This window comes from Ciconia boyciana, chromosome 1 (genome assembly GCF_034638445.1).
Source record: "Ciconia boyciana chromosome 1, ASM3463844v1, whole genome shotgun sequence".
Taxonomy (NCBI): Eukaryota; Metazoa; Chordata; class Aves; order Ciconiiformes; family Ciconiidae; genus Ciconia; species Ciconia boyciana.
Genome location: NC_132934.1, coordinates 158,704,838 through 158,725,029, shown reverse-complemented (window position 1 = coordinate 158,725,029; position 20,192 = coordinate 158,704,838). Strand labels below are relative to the sequence as shown.

At 40.3% G+C, this 20,192-nt stretch overlaps 1 protein-coding gene across 1 annotated transcript; it reads right to left on the bottom strand.

The window, feature by feature from the left end:
• Positions 1-10,232: 10,232 nt before the first annotated feature.
• SLC10A2 (solute carrier family 10 member 2) lies at positions 10,233-19,441 on the bottom strand. Its single transcript, XM_072855689.1, has 6 exons — positions 19,020-19,441; positions 15,785-15,903; positions 14,565-14,653; positions 12,256-12,431; positions 11,495-11,652; positions 10,233-10,393 (listed from the first exon to the last, which is right to left on the bottom strand). The coding sequence occupies exons 1-6, from the start codon at positions 19,439-19,441 to the stop codon at positions 10,233-10,235; spliced, it is 1,125 nt and encodes a 374-aa protein (XP_072711790.1).
• Positions 19,442-20,192: the final 751 nt, after the last annotated feature.

Here is a 20,192-nt window from a genome sequence, read left to right as displayed (position 1 = left end):
CTATTCCTACTAATTCTGATCCCTCTTCTCAGTTTTATTTCAGAGCTCTTCTTGGTTGGATTTCAGTGCTGCAGTCGACATTTCTGTTTTTCCTTGTGTTATACCCACTTCTGTTTCTATCTGCTCAGGCTCTTGCTCCACTCAATAATTAATGTAGTTGCTCAGCTTTTACCCACCCTTCTTCCATTATCTGTCTTCCTCATTTCTTTTCTTTCCTTATAGTGTTCTCTATGCATATACCTACTTGTGCATTCACATGCGTATTCCTGGAATAGATAAAAACTTTTTTTTTTTTGTCAGCTGTCTGCTAGTGATCTAGCCAATCTGCATGTAAGTAGGGCAGAGGAGTTCTCCTGTGAGAAGCCTGCACCTCTCTGGCTGTGTCTAGACTTATCATCTGTTGTTAAGCGTCACGCGATACGTGGTGTTATCTCCTAAATGCTGACAAAGGGCTGGTGTGTACAGTGCTGCCTTTCTGGATGCAGAGCTTACCTCCTGCAGAAATCAGAGCAAGCGCTGCCCGTGATGGGACTAGCACACGCTCCCACACATCTCAGCCTGAGGCAGAGGTGCCTCTACACAGCCAGAAGGAAGATTGCCTCGTTTATATACATATACTGCTAAATGAAAGAGGACCAGGGACTGATTCATGCCCATACCACTGGGGGCTGGCCTCTGCCATTACCGATGGGTACCACAGAGACAAATAGCAGCATGGATGAACTGCAACCCCGTGCTCAGACTTGCTTCCTGGCCACCTTGTCATTTAGTAGCACCTTGTGCACGGGGTAACTTCCACTGACAAACTGGAGCATGTAAGGAGTTGAAGTGTCAGGGCTGACACTGGTTGTTGCTGATACGCATCGCTCTGGGAGGCAGCTGTGTTGGTCACTCTGCCTGTGTGACCCTCTCCTTCAATCCACCAGCTGAGCTGTGCTCATGATTACCTTCCCTCTGCCCGAAGAGCTTCTCCTGTGGGCAGCCCCAGGGGCAGGGGATGGTGTCTGTTCTGTCTGTTAGCCACCTTGCAGTCCTGTGACACTGCACCACTGATGTCAAAGTGCTCTTCTAAGGGGATGAAATACATGCCTCTGTATTAAACTTTGTGATTAAAGTCAAAATCCACATATTCTGCTGGCTCAGTTAAGTTATTTTGGTGGGCAGTCTGGAAGCAGCACTCTACTGTACGGTGCTCTGTATACTCCCCCTGGTGTCTCTGTGCTCTTGGATCATTTTTATTTTAACCTTCAACTGAAAAGCAGGAATATAAGCAGTTGTGTTACCTCCAGGGAAAGTCACCATGCTGTTTGGAGGACAGGACTTTTGCTTTTGAGAATGGCCAGTCCCTCAAAGATGTGACATAGTGGAAGTCAGTCAAGAGCAAAACTACAAGGACAGCTTGGCGCACAGTCTGTGTACTAAGGATGCTGAGATATGCAGAGCACAAATGTAATAAAAAGAATTAAGTGGCTGAGCTTTCTTTAGGGAATTGGGAAATGTGATTTAAATCTCCTTAGATAGAAGAGGAAATTGAACTCTGCCCCCCCCCGCAACAAAGGTGATTTGGCTAATGTACACTGAGAGGGAGAGGACAAGGGAATAGAAAATGGGTCATCAACAACAGCTGCATATAAAAAAAGCAGCAGAACCCCCCTGTTGCTCTAGGACTTGAGTAGGTTTGCTCAGAACATGACCATTAGACTGAGCCCCTGAGAGAAGCTAGTGGGGGAACTCCTTATTTTTAGGGCCTGGCTGGGCTATGGGGTAAACTTGTTTCTGACCTGAATGGTGTTATAAGGCACTTTCAGAGTCTGCATTCATGTGTTACTTAGACCATCTGAGGAACTCCTAGACAAAACTGTAAGGTGTCTCTGGAGTTCAGGCACCTTTGCAGAGTATTTTAGCATCAAGTACAAAAAACAGTTTTGCGCATTTGCAAAGGTGTTTATGGATCTGACTGAGTAGCCTCGCAGCACTAATCCTCCTCCTCCTACCCTGTCAAGAAGTCCTTTCTTATCATGTAGAAAATGCAGAGTGACTCTATCACCGTATACATTTGAGTCACACAGTTTTGAAAAGCATGCCTAAAGGCAGCACATCACCTCTGAACCTGTCCCTGCAGTTCTCTGCAGTTAAACACAAATAACTCATGCAATACCATTAGCCTTCATAACATAGTAAAAAGTAGAAATTCTCCTTTGAAAACTTAATCCTAGGCACCACTTTCATTCCCTGTCATAGCCATTAACTTATTTAACAATAAAAATATATAATGTTCAAAGTGCAGTATAAATGGTACCAAGATCAAATTGTAAAAAACAAAGAACATTGCATCAAAGATATAATATTCTTTTGGGATGAACATGCTCATTTTTTTGTATAAATGGAGGCTCTGTTCCACAGTGGAAATTGCTCTAACTGAAGTATCTACTTTGTTAAAGCTTAATTTATGATTAACAGCATGAGTCAGAGCTGCCATGGGTCTACAAGGAAACAACAGGGGAAAATACATGGTCTTTACCCTGAATTCTCTGGTCCCACTACAGCCAGATAGTTTTGAGTGCTTAAAGAAAAAAATGGCTTTGGGCACGTACTGTTACATCTATACCAGTAAAAGAGCCAAGAGGAGGGCACAGGCTTGAGGACTGTCTCATGACTGTTTGCGCCCTTCCTGGCACAGCTTCAGCTCGTGACCTGGCACGCTAGAGTGGTGCCGGGCTAGGGCTCATGAGGGGGACTCTTTCCAGAAGGGAGCCTGAAATGTGCCCCTCCTGCTCGTGGGGAAGGAGAGCTGAGCTTTGTGCGTGTGAGACTGACAATGCCACTTGGCTTTGGGGACAGAGACTGCTCTCTGATTTATTTTATTTATTAGCAAAGGTGTGGCCTAAGCTTTCATCTCTGCTGTCATCTTAGCTTGGACTTCTGCCTGAGCCCAGCCTATTCTCTTGTCCACAGAAGTCTAAGTGGTGGCTTGTGGTCTGGCTCTGGTCTGGAGGGAACCAAGTGGGGAAAACTAAGCACAGAGAGTGGGACTGGCTCATCTTCCTGCTCTGCCCTCATGGACGGTACAAGCACGGCTGGTGCAGTCCAGCTGGCTGGAGAGCAAGGGGTGAAATGGTGCTCTCTGCTCCCCCCTGCTTGACCCCAGCTTCCTCTCCAGCCATCCCAGACTCCTCACCACCCAGCTCTTGCAGCTGAACCCCCTGCACATTTAGTTAGCAGTGCTTCTGGAGAGGTGCCTGCAAAGACCTCGAGGAGGATTTGCTATCTCTGAGAGAATGAGTTGCAGTGACTAGCCTGACCATATTCCAGTGATGCTCCAAATACCGTAAATGATTTTGGTGTTGTAAACCGCCCGGCTGTTTTATGCTTTCTGACTGTAGGAGGTTTTTATTTTGTGTACCAAATGGTTTCTGTGGAAAAATTCTGAAAAACACTGAAAAACACTGAAAAGTCTGAAAAATTCTGAAGTGGTACAGAATAGAAAGAAAGTAATCAATGTGGTGACTGGTCCCTCTATGGACAGCTGAGTAAGCCTTCATAAAAATTTTCTCTGAATTTTCTCCAGTCCTCCCTATCACTACATTGTTCATTTCAGTATATACTGTTCTGTCCTTCCACTCTGATGTTATTTCCCTTTCAACAGGCAAAATATTTGAAAGCAGCTTGTGTTTTTCCTTCCTTAGATTTAATGATTACTGGAAATGACTGCACAAACAGACACAGGAACCTCAGAGCTCCAGTTAGCTTGGCAATGACAGAAGCAGGTGCTTAAGGGAAGGGGGTAAGAGACATGAGCACATATCTCTGCAGCTTCCAGCAAACAACTATTAAAGGACTTTCTGAGCCAAAACTTGTACCTTGAGCATCATATTAAATTGCCAGCAATGAATTTATGGTCCACAAATCAGTCTTTTTTTCACCTCTTTCTTAAGACCACTTTTTAGGTATCGTGCATTAATTTTATCCATTTTTTTTCAAATGATCATTGGATATCTTAAACCTGAAATATGTGTTAACATATGTTTTGTTCTGTTTCCTCAGTAGGTGTACTTTTATGGAAAATTTGTCCATATCAACTGTGGGTTATTTTATGAGTTCAGGGTATATTTTTAAAGAAAGAGCCTTACGTGGAAATAATTTGTGTTCAACCTACAGCAGATTTACTACTGACATTAGAAACACATCACCAGCACAACCTGTAACCCTGACATTTTCATTAATCCCTTGCAGTTAATTCCACTTGTGGGGAATTAATAGTACCATCAAATTATTTAAACAGGGCCTTACTGTCTCAATATGACCTCTTTATATCTATTTTGAATTCAGATGGGGGAAAGTGGCTTTTAAAAACTGATGAAATCTCCCAAATGAGTAATACATAAACTCATTGCAGAAGAAGGAGACAGAAGGTCTGTAGTCATATTTAAAAGAACGTATCAGATTACCTTAATGATATCTGATCAGCATATCTAATCAGCATATCTGAAGCAATTAAGTTACATCTATAAAATATGAAGCAATGTTAAATTTGTGTGAGATGGAAACACTGGGTGTGTAATTGCTAATATTTCTCATGGTCAGGAATAATCGCAGTGAATGAGAAACTGTGTACGAGCTTTGTGTGCTCTAAGAAAAAACAACTGGATTCTGTTTGCCTGGAACAGAAATTATTCCTTTTCATAACAATATCTAAGATATGTAGTAACCAGGGGATATGCCACTTAAAGGAACTGATCAACTCCCTGTTGTGGTCAATAAGAATTTTCTTCAGTGTTGAGGTTTCTTTTCCCTTTCTTTGGAGTTTTAAAGTATTTGCTGTGATTGCAAAAGATTTCTCAACTGGTGGGTTATTAGAAAGTCAAAAGTTCGGTCTTTGTGGCTGAATCCCCAAATAATTGAAGTCCAAAAGACGAAGATCTTTATTTCAATTTATTATTTCTAAAGTCTCATGTTTTCTTAAATAAATCCTTATCTGAGGGAGGAGGCTGATTTATGATCTTTCAGGCATTACTTGGCAATTGATTGATTCATTTTACATTAAGTCCATTATAAGCAAGTAGACATATCACTAATACTTTTTTATATGCTCATTGTTTACATAGACATGGTTTGGAATGTCCTCACTGAATTTTATTCCTAGTCCTTTCAAAGTCCCCTGCAATTCTGTGGTGAGATGCAGGGGTAGGAGAAATTTATTAAGGAGGCATACTTTTAGTCAGTTCCAAGAGGCAGCCGGAAGTAACACTTTTTTTGTTTTTTTTTGTTTTTTTTTTTTTTCTAAATTCTGAAATATTTTGCAATATATTGCAAGGGTCTTCTTAGGGACTTGCAACTATCCCATGCAAGGTGATGACCCTTCATCTGACTGGAGAGGGATTCGTATAGATCAAGGGAAACGGTGCAAATAAGGATGACTTGCACAGAAGTCACAAGGATGATTCGGCTGCCTAAATAAATGTCTGGTTCCATTTTAGATGCTGTAAGGTCATGGTAGGTGCAGGCAGGACACAGGACCTACAGAATACCTGTGACTTTCTGGACTGGCAGTGGAAAGCCAGGCAGGACACCCCAGAGCGTCTCACATCAGACTAGGTGCCTATGTTCAGGCAACTGAATTTCACACCTGATTCTGCATAATCTCTTTGTTTCCTTCCAGAATTCCTCCTGTCCTAAACAAGGTGTCTGAGGGGTGTGATGGCTTGCTCTCCAGAGATATCTATCTTTTCCTACTGACAGTACTGACTGCTTGTTTTCAGGGAAGGATGAAGGTCAGTGCTGGAAACTTACTTGTAGATGGCTAAAGTTAATGGAAATTAAATGGAGACAGTAATATCATTCCACAGAGCATATCTATTCGTGAAAACATATTAGGATTCCTTCAGGGCTTTCAATTATCCATCTTCTGCAATTCCAGTTTGAAGACTGGCAAATATCCTGGCAAGTAACAGTTATTTTTACATTTGATATTTTAAGTTAATTTAGTGCTCAGCTTAACTGAGATGTTAGTGTTTCTGGAGCAGGATGAATATTCCTTAGGAAACAGAAGCAGAGATTTACTTCTATGGCCCTTCAGTTCTGGCTTGGAAAATCCAGTCAGGCTTGCTTGGTTGCCATTTGGTTATAGTACTATTACACTATATTTGTTTTAATTCTGGATATGAGCAAGTGATACAGTTAATCTGGGCAGAGCTGGCGCATTCTTGTGAAATACTGAGCAGTGAAGGTCTTGGCCTCGGGAGATAGGGAATACTGATTATTGTTTAGGATTTACATCAAGTGTACAGTATGTTAATTGGTTGGACCACAAAAAAATAAGTTCATTTCTCCTTTCTGAGGCTGACAAAAATAATACTGATCAGCAGAGATTATAATAGAGGGTTTTGAACATCATAACCTGATTAGTCTGAAACAAGAAATTCATTTAACATAAACTGCAAATCAATTTGCTTGTTAATTCTATTAAAATTGCACTCTCTTCTGACTAACACAGCACACTATATGACAGAACCAGTTCTTCTGCCTGTCTTTTGGTCAGCTGAGAAATTAGTTATAAGTTCATAGGAGATTAGAATCACCATACAGACCTTTTTTTGCCTCGTTTTCTTTTTCTCAGTTATAAAGACCTGTCTTCATGGTTAAAGGAAACATACTGTGTGCTCAGACACTTTATGCAGAAAAAGAAATGAAGACAAAAAGAGGTATTTCATTTTGACTAGGTTTTTTTTTTCTGTCTGAGAATAAAAAATTACATATTTAGTCTAAGTCAGGCCATCCAAATCTACTTTATAGAGACAGACAGTTCCAGTGGACAACTCATCCTGTAACAGGAGTCTGAGACAGTGGGCATGATTAACTCTGTGGTGGTGTGTCTCTCTCTCTCTTCACTGACTAGGGAACACATCTTTATACCCAGATTTATGGCTACAGACTTTGTTTTGGCAAGTGTGATTGCCGCATCCTTGCAGCCCTTATACTACAGACCTTGGGATGAGCTGGGCATTAATTCAGCTGTCATTTCAACTTTTAGGGTATGTCTATCCTTAGACATACTTCAGCTCATTTTGCCTGCAACGGCTTGAGAACCAGCAGTGCAGCAGCGCTAAGACTCAGGGACTACCTAGGCTCTCTGGACATGAATGACTGTCTAAAAGCAGACTAGCTATGTTAACCTAGAACCTGCTAAGGCATCTGTATGACTTCTTAGCCTGAACTGGTAAATCCATGATACCAGTATGTGTGAGAGTTAATTAGATTGGGTATCTGTTAACCTGAACATCACTGCATGATGCTTTTAAATTGCACATCCTGCAATGTCCCATCCACAGGTTGTTTCAATGGATTGATTCAAAATCAGTGGTGACTAAGTGATATTGCCTTTCTTTGACAGGATTTTCATGCTGGAGAACGTGAGAGGAGATGATGCTGAGCAGGTTAAACAAGCTGATCTCAGCAAGCTGGGGTTTTTTTTTTTGACAATAACAAGACAACTGCAACTGCAAGGCTGGAGGCCACCAGCCTCCTTCAACTGAGAAGCCAATATCTAAGCATTTATATGGCTCATAGCCAAAGACACATAACTTCTTTCTGGAGACCTTTGGGGAGAGGACACAGCTTCCCCAAAAGTCCCTTACACTTCTGTGAGATCGCCCATCCCAGCTTCACCAGTGATGGATGGACATTGATGCTGCCCAGACTTCTACAGCCGAAGATTTAGCAGCTGTCACGTCAACATAAGCCTGCTTCTGGCAACATTAACAAGCCCTGGGGTTTTGTTTTAGGTTTGATCTGCTCTAGAGGCATATGTTGGTTAAGACCTTTGAGCTGGCTTTGCTTCATGTAAAGCCTGAGACTTATGACTGTTGCTAGATGTAATTGTAACGGCTGCAGAAACTGCAGCCTCCATCCTTCATCTGGGGCCCTAAGTGCACATATACATTAAAAAATGTATATCAAATATGGCATCAGACATCCTATGTTCATTTAATCTTCATCAGGTTGCCCAGAGAGGTGGTAGATGCCCCATCCCTGGAAACATTCAAGGTCAGGTTGGACAGGGCTGTGAGCAACCTGATCCAGTTGAAGATGTCCCTGCTCATTGCAGGGGGGGGTTGGACTAGATGGCCTTTGAAGGTCCCTTCCAAACCAAACCATTCTATGATTCTATGATTATTAAACATAATCATTTTACACATAATCTGAGGTGTTTTTGTTACATCTCAAAGCCATAAACTTCGTCTGCATGTTAGGTTTCAGTCTCAATTCTTTCCACCTTAAATTACTCCAGTGGGCAAAATTATAAATAGTTTCTGACTTTATTTAGTTCAGTGTTTATACAGTTGCTTTAAATACACGCACACATAGTATAAGCAAGACAAACTATTATTCGTCAATACATTTTCAAAATCTGCTTAAAATATGCATGGAAGCATTGAAGTTTAGCACGGGGAAAGAGTAGCAGCTTGGTGTGTAAGAAAGACATGATCCTAACTAACTTTTGCTGACTATTTTTTGATGGACGCAGGAAAAATACAATAGCCTTTTTACTACAGATGTTACAAATAGCAGCTTATCCTTTTCTTGATAAATGTGCTGTTTCACATTTATGATTCCTCCATAACAGACTGCACTACATTTTTCTGTTTAATCGTCGTTCTATAAAACATAGCATGCCTCATTATGTGCTAACTCCCGCTAAGTGTTAAACTACTCCTTGGAGGTTATGACCACTCTGAACTCCTCCTGAAAGCGAAGCAGCTTCAAACCTCCCAGAACTCAGGAACATTTCAAGACCCTTTCTCCCACAGGTAGGTAGAAATAATTTATTCTTTGTTTAATACTGGGCACATTTCTGCAGCAGTGGAAAGCTACATGTTGGGAACTTAAATTCCACAGTTTCAGTTGTGTTGTAAAAGACCTGCCACATTAACTCACAACACCTCGGAAGGTCCACTTGAATATGACAAAGAGGTGTATAGTTTCCATGTGTTGATAGTTGGCTCATTCTTGAATTTTTTGGTGAGTCAACCTCTCACTCATTTAATCTGAAGTTCTCTGGATGTTTTCTTTACATAAGAGCTACAGGACTAATGTTACTGAATGTATCCATAAAAAATTACAGCTGCAAAAAATTTACTGCACTGTTTCTGTTAGAATTATACTCATTTTCTCTACACACTTAGGACAACTTTCCATATGTACTCTTGAATTTTCAGAGATGAATAACGTATGTGTACATCCAATTATTTCTGTCTGTGGTTCATATAATTAAAATCTTGAAGTTATCAACTACATCAGTGTCTACATGTCACAGACACTTGGTAAGTTCAAATTTATTGAGTTCTTAAAATAACAAAAATATATAACCCTCTACAGGCACTATTGTCTCACATTAACAGTGGTGAAAGTAGTCCTGGATGAATGAGGAACAATTTTGTTCCACTTTCAAATGCCTCCCTTTCAGTGCAGAAGTTAGTAATTTCTTACACTTCCGAAATCTCTGCCTGTTCCTTTGTATGCAGCTGTCACACTAAAATTGCTCTAGGCTTATGCCCTCAGCTTTGCCTCTCTGTTCATGCTTCCAGCACCTAAAAGACCCAGACTGAAGATACAAAGCTGTTACTTTCTATTACTTTGGGTAAAAAAATAGAGTCATAAGGTACCTTGCACGTGTTAAAATTATAGCTTTAGAATAAATTAATGCTTCAAGCAATTAGTACAGTGCAATGACTCTAGTTTGCCCAGACTGACCTAAATGAAACTTTATTTCATTATTAGCTTGTTCCAATTTCATGGTTGATTCATGTTCAGTGAAAGTCCTCCAGCCTTATCAGATCTTCCACATCAATTCCTGTTGCTGCTCAGGCATTTTTACAGGATTTCTCTTTGTTTGGTGTGGGGGCTGAGACTAGCAGATGGATTTGCAGGATCATGGGCTGGAGTTGGTAATGCAAATATCTGCTTGGTTTTTTAACAATAGCCCACCTTTATTCTGCCTTTCTGTAAATAAGCCATAATAAAACATTAAATATTTTTAGGGAATTAGCTTCAAAACCAGATTCTACAATTGTGGCAGAAACCATGTTCAAAATCAAAGTAGAAATCTTTCGTAAGTTAATCATTTTAAAGTCTTACTGCACAATATCAGCAGAACTTCTCCTTTTGTTAAATATTTCCATAAAGCAACGGCATATGAAAAAAAGTTTTAAGTAAACTGTATATCTTATATCTTTTCAGCTGGTGGGAACAGAGGTAATTGTCTCTTTGGTCTCATTTGATACAAATCCTCCATTTATTTTAGCATGCGATGACGTTGATTTTGAATCCTCTTTTTCCTCTGTTTTCTCGACATCTGTCTTTGTTTTGACCCGGTATCTTCTGTAAACACGGTAGCCTGGGAATTGGTATATATTTAGTATTAAATAAAGAAATTATAACAATTGCCTGAAAAAGGCACAGTAGTGACATGTAGCCATGCAACATTTTCCTTACTTAAATTATTAAACCATTACAACACCTCTAGGTGGTTTCTTTAAAGCTATGTTTAATTATTTTATGTCAACAACACTCATTACTGGAAAAGTAAGTTTTGAAAATAACAAGGAAAAGATTCTAAATTCTGCATTTGGTGTTTGTCTGCTTTGTGTTCCTGTCGTGTGCAGTAACTTTTAAAAGTATTGCCTGTCTCCCTTGGGAAGCCTTTGGGATCTTGGCTGGGTCTGTGGGACTGACCCTTACTTTTATGTGAGTCTTGTTTGGCAGGAGCTGGGACAAAGTGGTTCGACTGTCCCCATGCTGTTGCCTGCCAGAGAGGCTGGAGTTGGGGCTGCTCCTCACAGGCTGTGTCCCTGGGGCAGTGCTCTGGTGCCAGGTAAGACAGCTGGTTTGGGAGTGGGAGCTCAATAGTCACAGCTGGTCTTAGGTGTGAGCAACAGGGACAAGGTCCTGTTGGTCCTGGCCCTCAGTAGGTTGGTTGTAGTAGCAGCAGTGCAACTCATGAGAGGTGTATGTAGGAGGAAAAAGGGACCTTTACTTTTAATGGAAGATATTTTCTCACATTAGCCGTGAAGCTAATGCCTATTCTTTCAACAGCTGGTAGGAGGGGGAGCTTGTGCATGCTTGTGGGGATGGCCCTGTCGGGCAGCTGCATGCCTAGGCACCCTGGAGCAGTGGAAGATGCGTTTGCCCTTCCTCAGCCGAGGGTAATAACAATCCTGTGCTCAATGTATTCGCATGTGCCTAGTTGTAGGTGGTGGACATCCCCTCCCTTGTGCTGAAAAAAAGGGTCTTCCAAATCTTGAACTGAGCCATGTATATTCCTAGTTATGTATGGCACAGCACAGTGGCGACGCTCAGTAATCATTTGGGTCATTATTTACTTAACCATTTTTTATTCTATTATTTTAATCCCTTCTTGTTTTCTCCATATCCATGAAAAATGAGACTGAAAATAATAATAATTATAATGCTATAATAGAAAATATCTATACTTTACCTCCTAAAATTAGTAGTGCAAACAACAGCTGGAAAATGCTGTAGATGACTGGGAAAGTAAACATCAGTTCAAGTTGTTCAGGAGTGAATGAGAGCTGTACTATAGTTGAACACAGCTGAGAGTTTTGCATTCCTGTTTCCAGAGACACTGTACGACATCTAAAGGGAATAATACAAATACAGTTGTGAAATAGCAGCATTATGTTTTTTAGTAATCTGGATAAGCAAGAAACATACAGTAATGGCTAACTAAGAAAATGGTATCCTTCAGCTCACATAGTCAACAAAACACTCCACAAGTCATATGGCTGTTACCACCAGAACACACACAATTTATGGCAGTTCAGCTATTGTGAAGGACTGTGATCCACCTTCAAGCCACGTATGCGGCACTCACTATCTCCCTCTCTTGTAATGATGTTCTAAATTGTAGGTGGCTGCATCTTCATGAGAAATTTTACTGCAGTCCCCACACACTTATTAATCAGGTCTGTTTCACTCATTTGAAGTGTAGGACATGGGCACACAAGGGGAAGAAGTATGAAAGATTGGAGGGAATAGTATAGTCAAAATCTGTAAATAAAAATGTGCACAAAAAAAGTTTTATCTACACATAGTATCTCAGAAACAGGGTTGGGAATGAGTGACTCTGTAGTGTCGCTAATGTTTAGGGAGCATTCTCAGCATTGATTAATCATTAAATAAAAACTTTTTTCACAGCTGAAAAAAGGCTACAGGTCTTTGTTACAGAGAATTCCATACCTGTGCCAAGACAGACCAGCTATGCGGGCCAGAATGAATCCCAGAGAATAGCCAGCTGCTGGAAATATAGTGCCAATGAGCCATAATTTGGGTGAGATAACCCAGGAGCCTTTGTAGAGTATTCCCCCAACCACAGCAATGAGCACGATGAGGATTGCTCCCACAATGGAACCGACCTGTGAGGGGAAAGAGGAAGGACTGTGTGAATAAGAGACCCCAACAAAACTTAATGGCATCAAACATAGTGTCAAACATGCCCGTGAGTGTCTCTGAGTCTCTGAAATATCTTATTAAACATAAAACCTAAAGTTTATGGCAATGTAATTCACAGCAGGCAGATTAGATAGCTGCCATTTTTCCCAAACAGGAGATGTATGATATACTTCAATGTGTGACTATAGATATAGATCAAGGCACAGCTATAATAGGTATCTACAGCAGATACCTGTAAAACTAGTCTCTTGAAGCCTTGGCTATAATTGCACTTAGAACTGGAGATTAAAAATAATTTCACAGGTGTGACGTGAGCAAGGAATTGTGCACACGTTAGAAAAATTTCCCCAGAGTTGTTGGGAAACTGACAGCCTAATATAATGCACATATCCTCCCCACTTCTTAGGCAGTCACATTCTGGGGCTTAGTATAACGTATACTAACTAGATGCTAGATTGTTAGTGATAGGAAATTATTTGCCAAGAGGAGGAGTAAATCTTTAATGTGGCTGAAAATCTGTGTTTGAAAACTGGCTGTGAGTTCGTATAGCATTTCTACATAGACATAGTCACTGAGTTGATCTTATTTCCTGTGGCTGAATGTGCTGAGGTCTTCACCACTGCTTGTCAAAAAAAGTAATAACTCACTCTCTTCTCAATATCCAAGTGAAATGTCTGCCCTTCTGGCATATGTTGCCAGGGATCTCACCAGCAGACTTCTGGGGCTAAGCTTAGGAGAATCCATTCTCAGCTGAAATGTGTATTCCCATTGAACTGGCTTCATCAGTCTTTGGCTGAAACCTTTTTAAGAGCACTGAGTGAACAAGTACTTTTGTTTTACTGAGCTATTAACCACATGCACCTAGGAAGAAGAAACATGGTCTGGCCATGACAAGCTCTTCTATTTCACCTGGCACACTGTCTTTGTGCTCTTATCTCCATTTCTCACTATATGGACCTTAATCTGACAGCTACGGCTCAATCTTCACTTGATGCTTCATTGTCCTACATAAAGCAAACTGTCAATGGACCCTGCTGTGGGTTGCTCACCCACTCGGTAAGAAAGAGGATGGAACAGTGTTTTGCTGAGAGAGCAAGTAGAGTTTCTTTTCATGTGAGTTCAAGTCCATGCTTTTCCCTTAACTGATTAAACAGGAGTAGTACAGTTTTGAAACCAGCACTCAATAGTATCCAAGTTCATAAGTAAGCTGTGAGTGCATTTAAAAATACAACACAGTAAGCTAAGAGTTTAAGAAAATGAATTGACTTAAAAGGACCTCATTTGTGTTTTATGCTTCCTGAGCTGATAGCAGAGAAATGATAACAAAGTATAGGTACAATAACAAGTTGCCAGATTAGTTTTCTTTAAGAAAATTTAGAAAACATATGCATTAACTAAGAAGGGTTAACAAAGGCCAGGGGTACTCAGCACGTCTGACAATCACTTTAAACCTAAACCTAATGTTCAAAATGATTAATTTGCCATTAACACTAAATGCAGCTAAGTTGTTATTATTATTCTTTTGGTGTGAATAGTTTTTGCCAAAATCCCTATATTTTTGATGCATCTGAAACTATTTTGCAAAGATAGTTGAATTTTGTGAATAGTTTTGTTAGATTCTTTTAACAGTTGGAACATTTTTGAAACTTTTTTTAATAAAAATTGACTTCACACTCAAAATTTTCCCCCAAAAATCAATAAACTGGTTTAAAAGTATAAAGTTTTTTTTTTGATTCAGAATGTTTTCATTTTTTATTATTTTGCAGAGAAAAACTCTTTCCAGTTGACCTGAATGATTTTCCTTCCAATTTCAGTTTACATTATAAACTGAACTCAATTACTAACATAGTTGTAGCCAAAGACAAAAGTAGGCTCTTTGGATAATGATGGTTTCTAATAATGTATGCAATTCATGCGTGCTTGTGCAGGGGGAAAGCAATACATTTCCGCAGCGTCTCATTTGTTTTCTGCTGAAAAATTCCCAGCTCTTATGAAGTCAGATACTAATACTATGAATAGCAATGTACTGCTTCAGTGGTGCCACTGATTCCATAATTTGTCCATAATTACTAATGCTTCAGCCTTATATATCCTACCTTAAGTATGATTTTTGCTTTACTAGGCCATCTGTGGTTAACATATATTCCAAATGAAACAGGAATTACAAGAGCTACCAGTGAAATTCCTGTAAAAAAGAAGAGAGGAGTTAAGCCCACGTATCGTGCAGAAGTTCACAACAGGAGGACAGACACCGTGTAGAGTGGCTGGGGGTACAGAGAAAGCCTTTGGAGGATGTTTCTGGTATGTGCAACCCAGAGCACACATGCACGCTCTACCCACACCTGCCCATTTGCTTTTCTACAAAGTCTGTTATCTTTGGCAGCCTGTTGAAGTAATTGCCATTCTGCTGAGCTACATGCTCATTCACCTGCATCAGAAAGGCAGACAGAAATTTGAGTGTGCTAATCATCACTATCCTGTGATATGAGTAGCTATATTAAATGTTCATTTTGTCTGCAGGTGTTTCGCTACTGTACCATATCAACAACCGGTTTAGAGCTTCTTTTGTTTTGGCCTCTCCCCTCCAGTATTTATTTTGAAAGCACAAGCAATGTATGTGATTTTTTTCTCTAGGACAATGGGAAATTAAATTGAAGACTATGACAGTGACTCTGCTGGCTTTTAAGATTAGCACAACACGGAACCACACTTGATAAGCAGTAGGGCTACAGCTCTGCAAAGCACTGGAGCATGTATTTTCAAATACTTTGACTATTTCTCTTTGTAGCTGGATGAGATTTTTGACAGGAAGTCAAATGAAGCCACTCCTGGTGGTGTAGATTGCAGCTTTTCAAAGAGACTCAGCAGTTTTAATCACTTGCTTAATTATCCACGTGCGCTTAAGTACTTTGCCAGATTATGGCCTCAGCACTTAGCACTTTGCAGGATTGTGCCTTAAAGCTGTTACAAACACTTTCATCCAGGGGAAGCAGCTATTCCTGTACGAATCATTCTATATTCTTATCCCAGTACCACGCAGGTCTCCAAACCATTTGGAAAGAAAAACATGCACGATCTTGTGATAAATATCTGTACAATATTTATAGTGACTTCAAGTCTTTGCTCTGCAGAACTGTGGATGATGTGATCTAGGTACCTAATTCCCGTGGAAGTTATTGGAAAGTAGGAGGATGAATACTTTTAAAAATCTGGGGTCGTTTCTTCATGACTCTGCAGGATGATAGTATAAAGGTGGTTGTTACTAGGAGGATAAAAGAGAGAGTCAGAAGGGAAAGTGTTGGTTCACTGGACTCACCAATGCTGTCGTAGGGGAGTACAATTGCGCTAGAATCAGTCCACAACTTGGTGTAAACAAAGAGGCAAAGTGGCATCATTCCCATTGCAAGCAGTGTGGAGCAAGTTGTCATGCTGATGCTGCAAAGAAATTGGTTAGAGTGACAGTTCATCTCATGCTAGCCTATAGTCTTTCTCATTTTCTTATTACGACTTCACAGCTTATGAAAGGTTGGGCAAGAAATGCTGCTGGCTACAGTCAATTTATCCTGTATATCAGGTTAGAAAAAAGCTAAATGGAAGGAATGGCTTCTGCTGAAAAGAAAGGAACATAAAATATCAATGTGTTCTGCAGCCACAGAACAATAACTTTCAGTGCAAATGAGGCAGGCAGACAGGCAGCCATTAGGAAGGTCTGTTGGCAAGTCTGTCTGCATGCTGCCTGTCTGGCTGGCTCTGAGAGGGTGGTAAGCTGGACAGGGTCAGATGGACATCAAATGGAGCTTTCCATTATACCAGCAGTTCTAGAGTGTTAAAATTTCACTCCAAAGTCAGCAGCATAAAACAAAAATATTACATCATACATCATCTAGGATGTATGATGCAATAAAAATTCCCTTTTCTGGCTTGTTTTGCTCTAGGCCAAAGAGTAGGTGCTGAGAACTACTCACTGAAGCTGAGCATATGTATTGTTACTTCCTTGGTTTGTGCAAAGGCATTTCTGTTTTAAAATATAAAGTCTTGAAACTATCAGGCCTGATACACCTCACACTAAAAGATGCATTCTGCTACAGGAATGAAGAAGGAGGAAAAGGCAAGACAGCTAAAATAAGGAGGAAATTCTCAGGATCTGAGTAGAACAGATAAAATTATGCCTACAAATCACACTCCTCTGACGTAAAAATAATGAGAGAGTTCTAGTTGAGGGACTTTGGAAACTTCCTTATGAGCCTCACTTCTGATTTCGCTTTTGTGTCTCTTGCCCTCAGAAAAGGGACTACTGACTCCATCCCGCAAACTGGGCAGATCCAGAAATCTAGAACAATTAATACAGAAACCACAGGAATATCTGCATTAACTTTGGTTCCTATCACTCTCTACTTCAGAGTAATTGAATAGAACTTTGTAGGAGCCTCTGGCAAGAGAGTTCCTACACACAGAGAAAAAAGAACCAGGGGCTACAATTAAGGTCAGGTGAAGCCCCAAATGGATAAAAGAGCTTATTTTTCCTACCTCCATATTTCCTACATCTTCATGCTGTCCCTGTGTCCTGCTCCAAAGTCTGTACATTCTCTAAACCCAGTCCCTGTGCTCACAGAAGCTCCCAGGGGGAGCTGCGGAGAGGAGATGGTGTTTCAGAAGCAGTTGTTCTTGTTAAATATCAAGAGATGTCAAAACGAGATGTCAAAACAATATGTCCCTATGGGAAGCTTTAGAGGATATCATCTGGGCCTGAGTTACTAAGAAAGGTATAAAACCTCATACTTCACCTCCCTGTGATTATATGAGCAGTAGAAAATTAATTCCTGGTCTAACTGGTGGTCTATTTGCACTGGGACATTTTGAAGCACGACTGTAGACAATGGTGACGGGTTGTTATGTATAAATATAAAATATTATCAGCTGAAAACAAAACCTTGTATGAAATGATGGGCAGGCTTTCTATAATACTGTTCTGGCTCCAGAAACCAGCCAAGCTACTTATATTGTTATTCTTCTATCAAGAACTGAAGATGCTTGCATTGCTGTCTCTGCTGTACCTCCCATATCTTTGACTTCTTAAGGTAAAGGTCTTTACCTGAAGAATAACCTTTTATAAGTATTTTCAATTTAATTCACCCTCTGCCAGCATCATGGGATATAAACCCTACTCATAGCATCATCAATTTGGATTTTTACCATTGATTTCTGTGGCGTGACTGAACATACGGAGCTGAGAAAGCATAGTTTAGCTCAGTGTATTCCTCCAAGGAAAGATTAGGACAGAATTTCAGACTTGTGCTGGATATTTTTCTATCTGTGGTTTCTTAGACCTGTATTTATTGAAATCAAGTGTCTTACAGTTCCTAATATCATAGGTCTTTCCTTCACAGTGAGAAAGTTGGTGATTAGCAGAGCTCACCTCATACATAATTTGAAAGCTGGTATTACATTAACACCTATACGTGACAGAAAAGTTCACTGTTTTCAAAGGATGGAAAAAATGTCTTATTAAAGCTACAAATATTAACATTCTTAGTTTATTCACCCTAGCTCCACATCTTTCTTACTTCTATTATTTTTCCCATTTCTAGTTCAGACTGGTGTATGATAAATTGGATGAACGCTCCAATTTATGCTACTCTGTGGGAAACAGAGAAATGATCCTGTTTATTTCAGAGCAAAGTAATCAGGATATAAAAATAAAAAGATGGCTCATTTTTAAAGGCTGTTAGGAGTTAATGAACCCCCCATAGAATTTGCATCAAGAGTAAGGTTCACTTCTCCTGCATGTTTGAGGCCATGCCAGGTGCCTTACATTCCTGTTCCTGAGTTCAGAGCACCCTGTCACCGAGACCATCACACTTCACCACAAAAGAGTTTCTTCGTTGCGCCCTGTATGCAGGACTGCCTTAGTCAGTGGCTTGTAGCCTGTAAAACTTTCCCCCAGTTTGAAGACTTTGCAGAAGGTGCCAGGAGCAGATAGAATTACCGCAAGTGATTTTCATTTGTATTAGTGCCCAAAGAGAAAATCTATGCCTGTCTATTCATTGTGTAGAACACAAAAGGAGGGAAAATATTTTTTCACAGGTGGTCTTTTTCAAGAAACATTACTTCAAGAACTATTGCATAGCCACTCTTTTGTACAGAGGATCCAGTTCCTAAAATCCTTTGTTATTTTTTTTTTTACTGACCAAGATCATGGGAGAAACAAAATCACAAAAGTAGTTCTAACTTGGACAAAAATTTCATAATCCTTAATGTCTTAGCGGTCTTCATAAATGATATTTTCTGCAGGATGTGAAGATTTACAATAAAGACATTTTCTAATATACACAATTCTGTTCTGCTGTATTCCTCATTAATTCTCAATGAACCAAGGATATTTGCTATTCTGCTTATATATACTACTATTACAGTAACTAAACATCTTTACAAGAAGAAAGCTCCACCATGCATGGGCCAGGAAGCTACAAAAAAAATCAGACAGTCCTTTTCCATATAAAGTTTACAGTGTAAAAAGCCACATGAAATACGTAGAGAATGGCTGCTCTTACCTTAGGTCCATGTCTCCATCCACCCAGTAGGCAATGATATTGGAGGCTGTGCCCCCTGGACAGCATCCCATGATCAGCACCACAACAGCTTGAATAGGAAGCACGTTAAAGGCCAGGGACAGCAAGAAGGCTGTGAGAGGCATAATTCCAAACTGGCAAAGGAAACCCACAAAAATACCCCAGGGTCTTTTTATGTGGCCCCAGAATTTCTTAAGTTCCACATTGCAACCCATGGAGAACATCACCAAAGCCAGCATGATTGTTAGAACAGTACTTAAAATTACACTCAAAGTTTCATTTATATTATCTTCTGGTAACACACAAGATGTGCCATTGCAAATAGTAGCATTTGCTGGACAAGCCGTGAAGTTTTCTGGCAAAGACCTAGTTTTAAATTGCTGGGAAAGAAGGTATGTCTGCATTTTGAAATACAGAACCGCTCAGTACATCCGAGGCAAACTTTCAAGCCTGTGTAAATGGTTGTGTGTCAATGACTCCTTTTAAATGATCCAGGAAGCGATAAAGTGCAATAAATCCTTGAACACTCTTGCAATTCTTGAAGGGTTTGGCACAGTGCTGATTCATATAGTTATAAAAGTTGCACTTGCTTGGTATGGCAACAATTAATCATTTATTCATACGATAATGAGGAATCCCACATCAAGAGAATAGCTGTGTTAATATTTAAGTGTGCAAAGGAGGCTTGTGGTGTAGCTGAGCACATGAAATGAGAATCACAGGAGGAAGAGAAAGTTTAGATTTCATTCTTTGAATTTCTTGTATGCCTTCAGGAGAGCTGCTCATGCGTGCACCGTCACTGGCCGTGACGGTGTACTTCCTCCCGCTCCCCGACCTTTATCTCCCATAACCCTGCTCAGGTGATAATCACCAGCGGCTGTCGTAAAGGATGTGTCTGGTCATGATGGCTGCATCTGGCTCAAAGTGGATTTGGAAGACAGATAACAACACAATAGCCAAGGGCTATGGTGCAATGCACCCACCTAACCACAGTGAAGAAAGTGAAATCTGTGGTCGGTATGCAAATATGGCTACGATTCTATGATCTTGCTCCCATAAACAGAGCCCTTGGAGCTCTTCTGCATGGCAGTGAGCTGCATGCCAGGATCTCCCCTTGAGCAGGGACACCTCTCAAGGTTACTCCTTGAGGTTGAG

What these genes read in the sequence shown, in the direction of transcription:
- SLC10A2 (XM_072855689.1), bottom strand. Translation starts at nt 19,441, where the DNA reads ATGCAGACATACCTTCTTTCCCAGCAATTTAAAACTAGGTCTTTGCCA. An exon ending in ACTCCCCTACGACAGCATTG is followed by an intron (nt 14,654 to 15,784) that starts GTGAGTCCAGTG and finishes TCTTTTTTACAG; the next exon opens with GAATTTCACTGGTAGCTCTT. An exon ending in AAGCAAAAATCATACTTAAG is followed by an intron (nt 12,432 to 14,564) that starts GTAGGATATATA and finishes TTCCCCTCACAG; the next exon opens with GTCGGTTCCATTGTGGGAGC.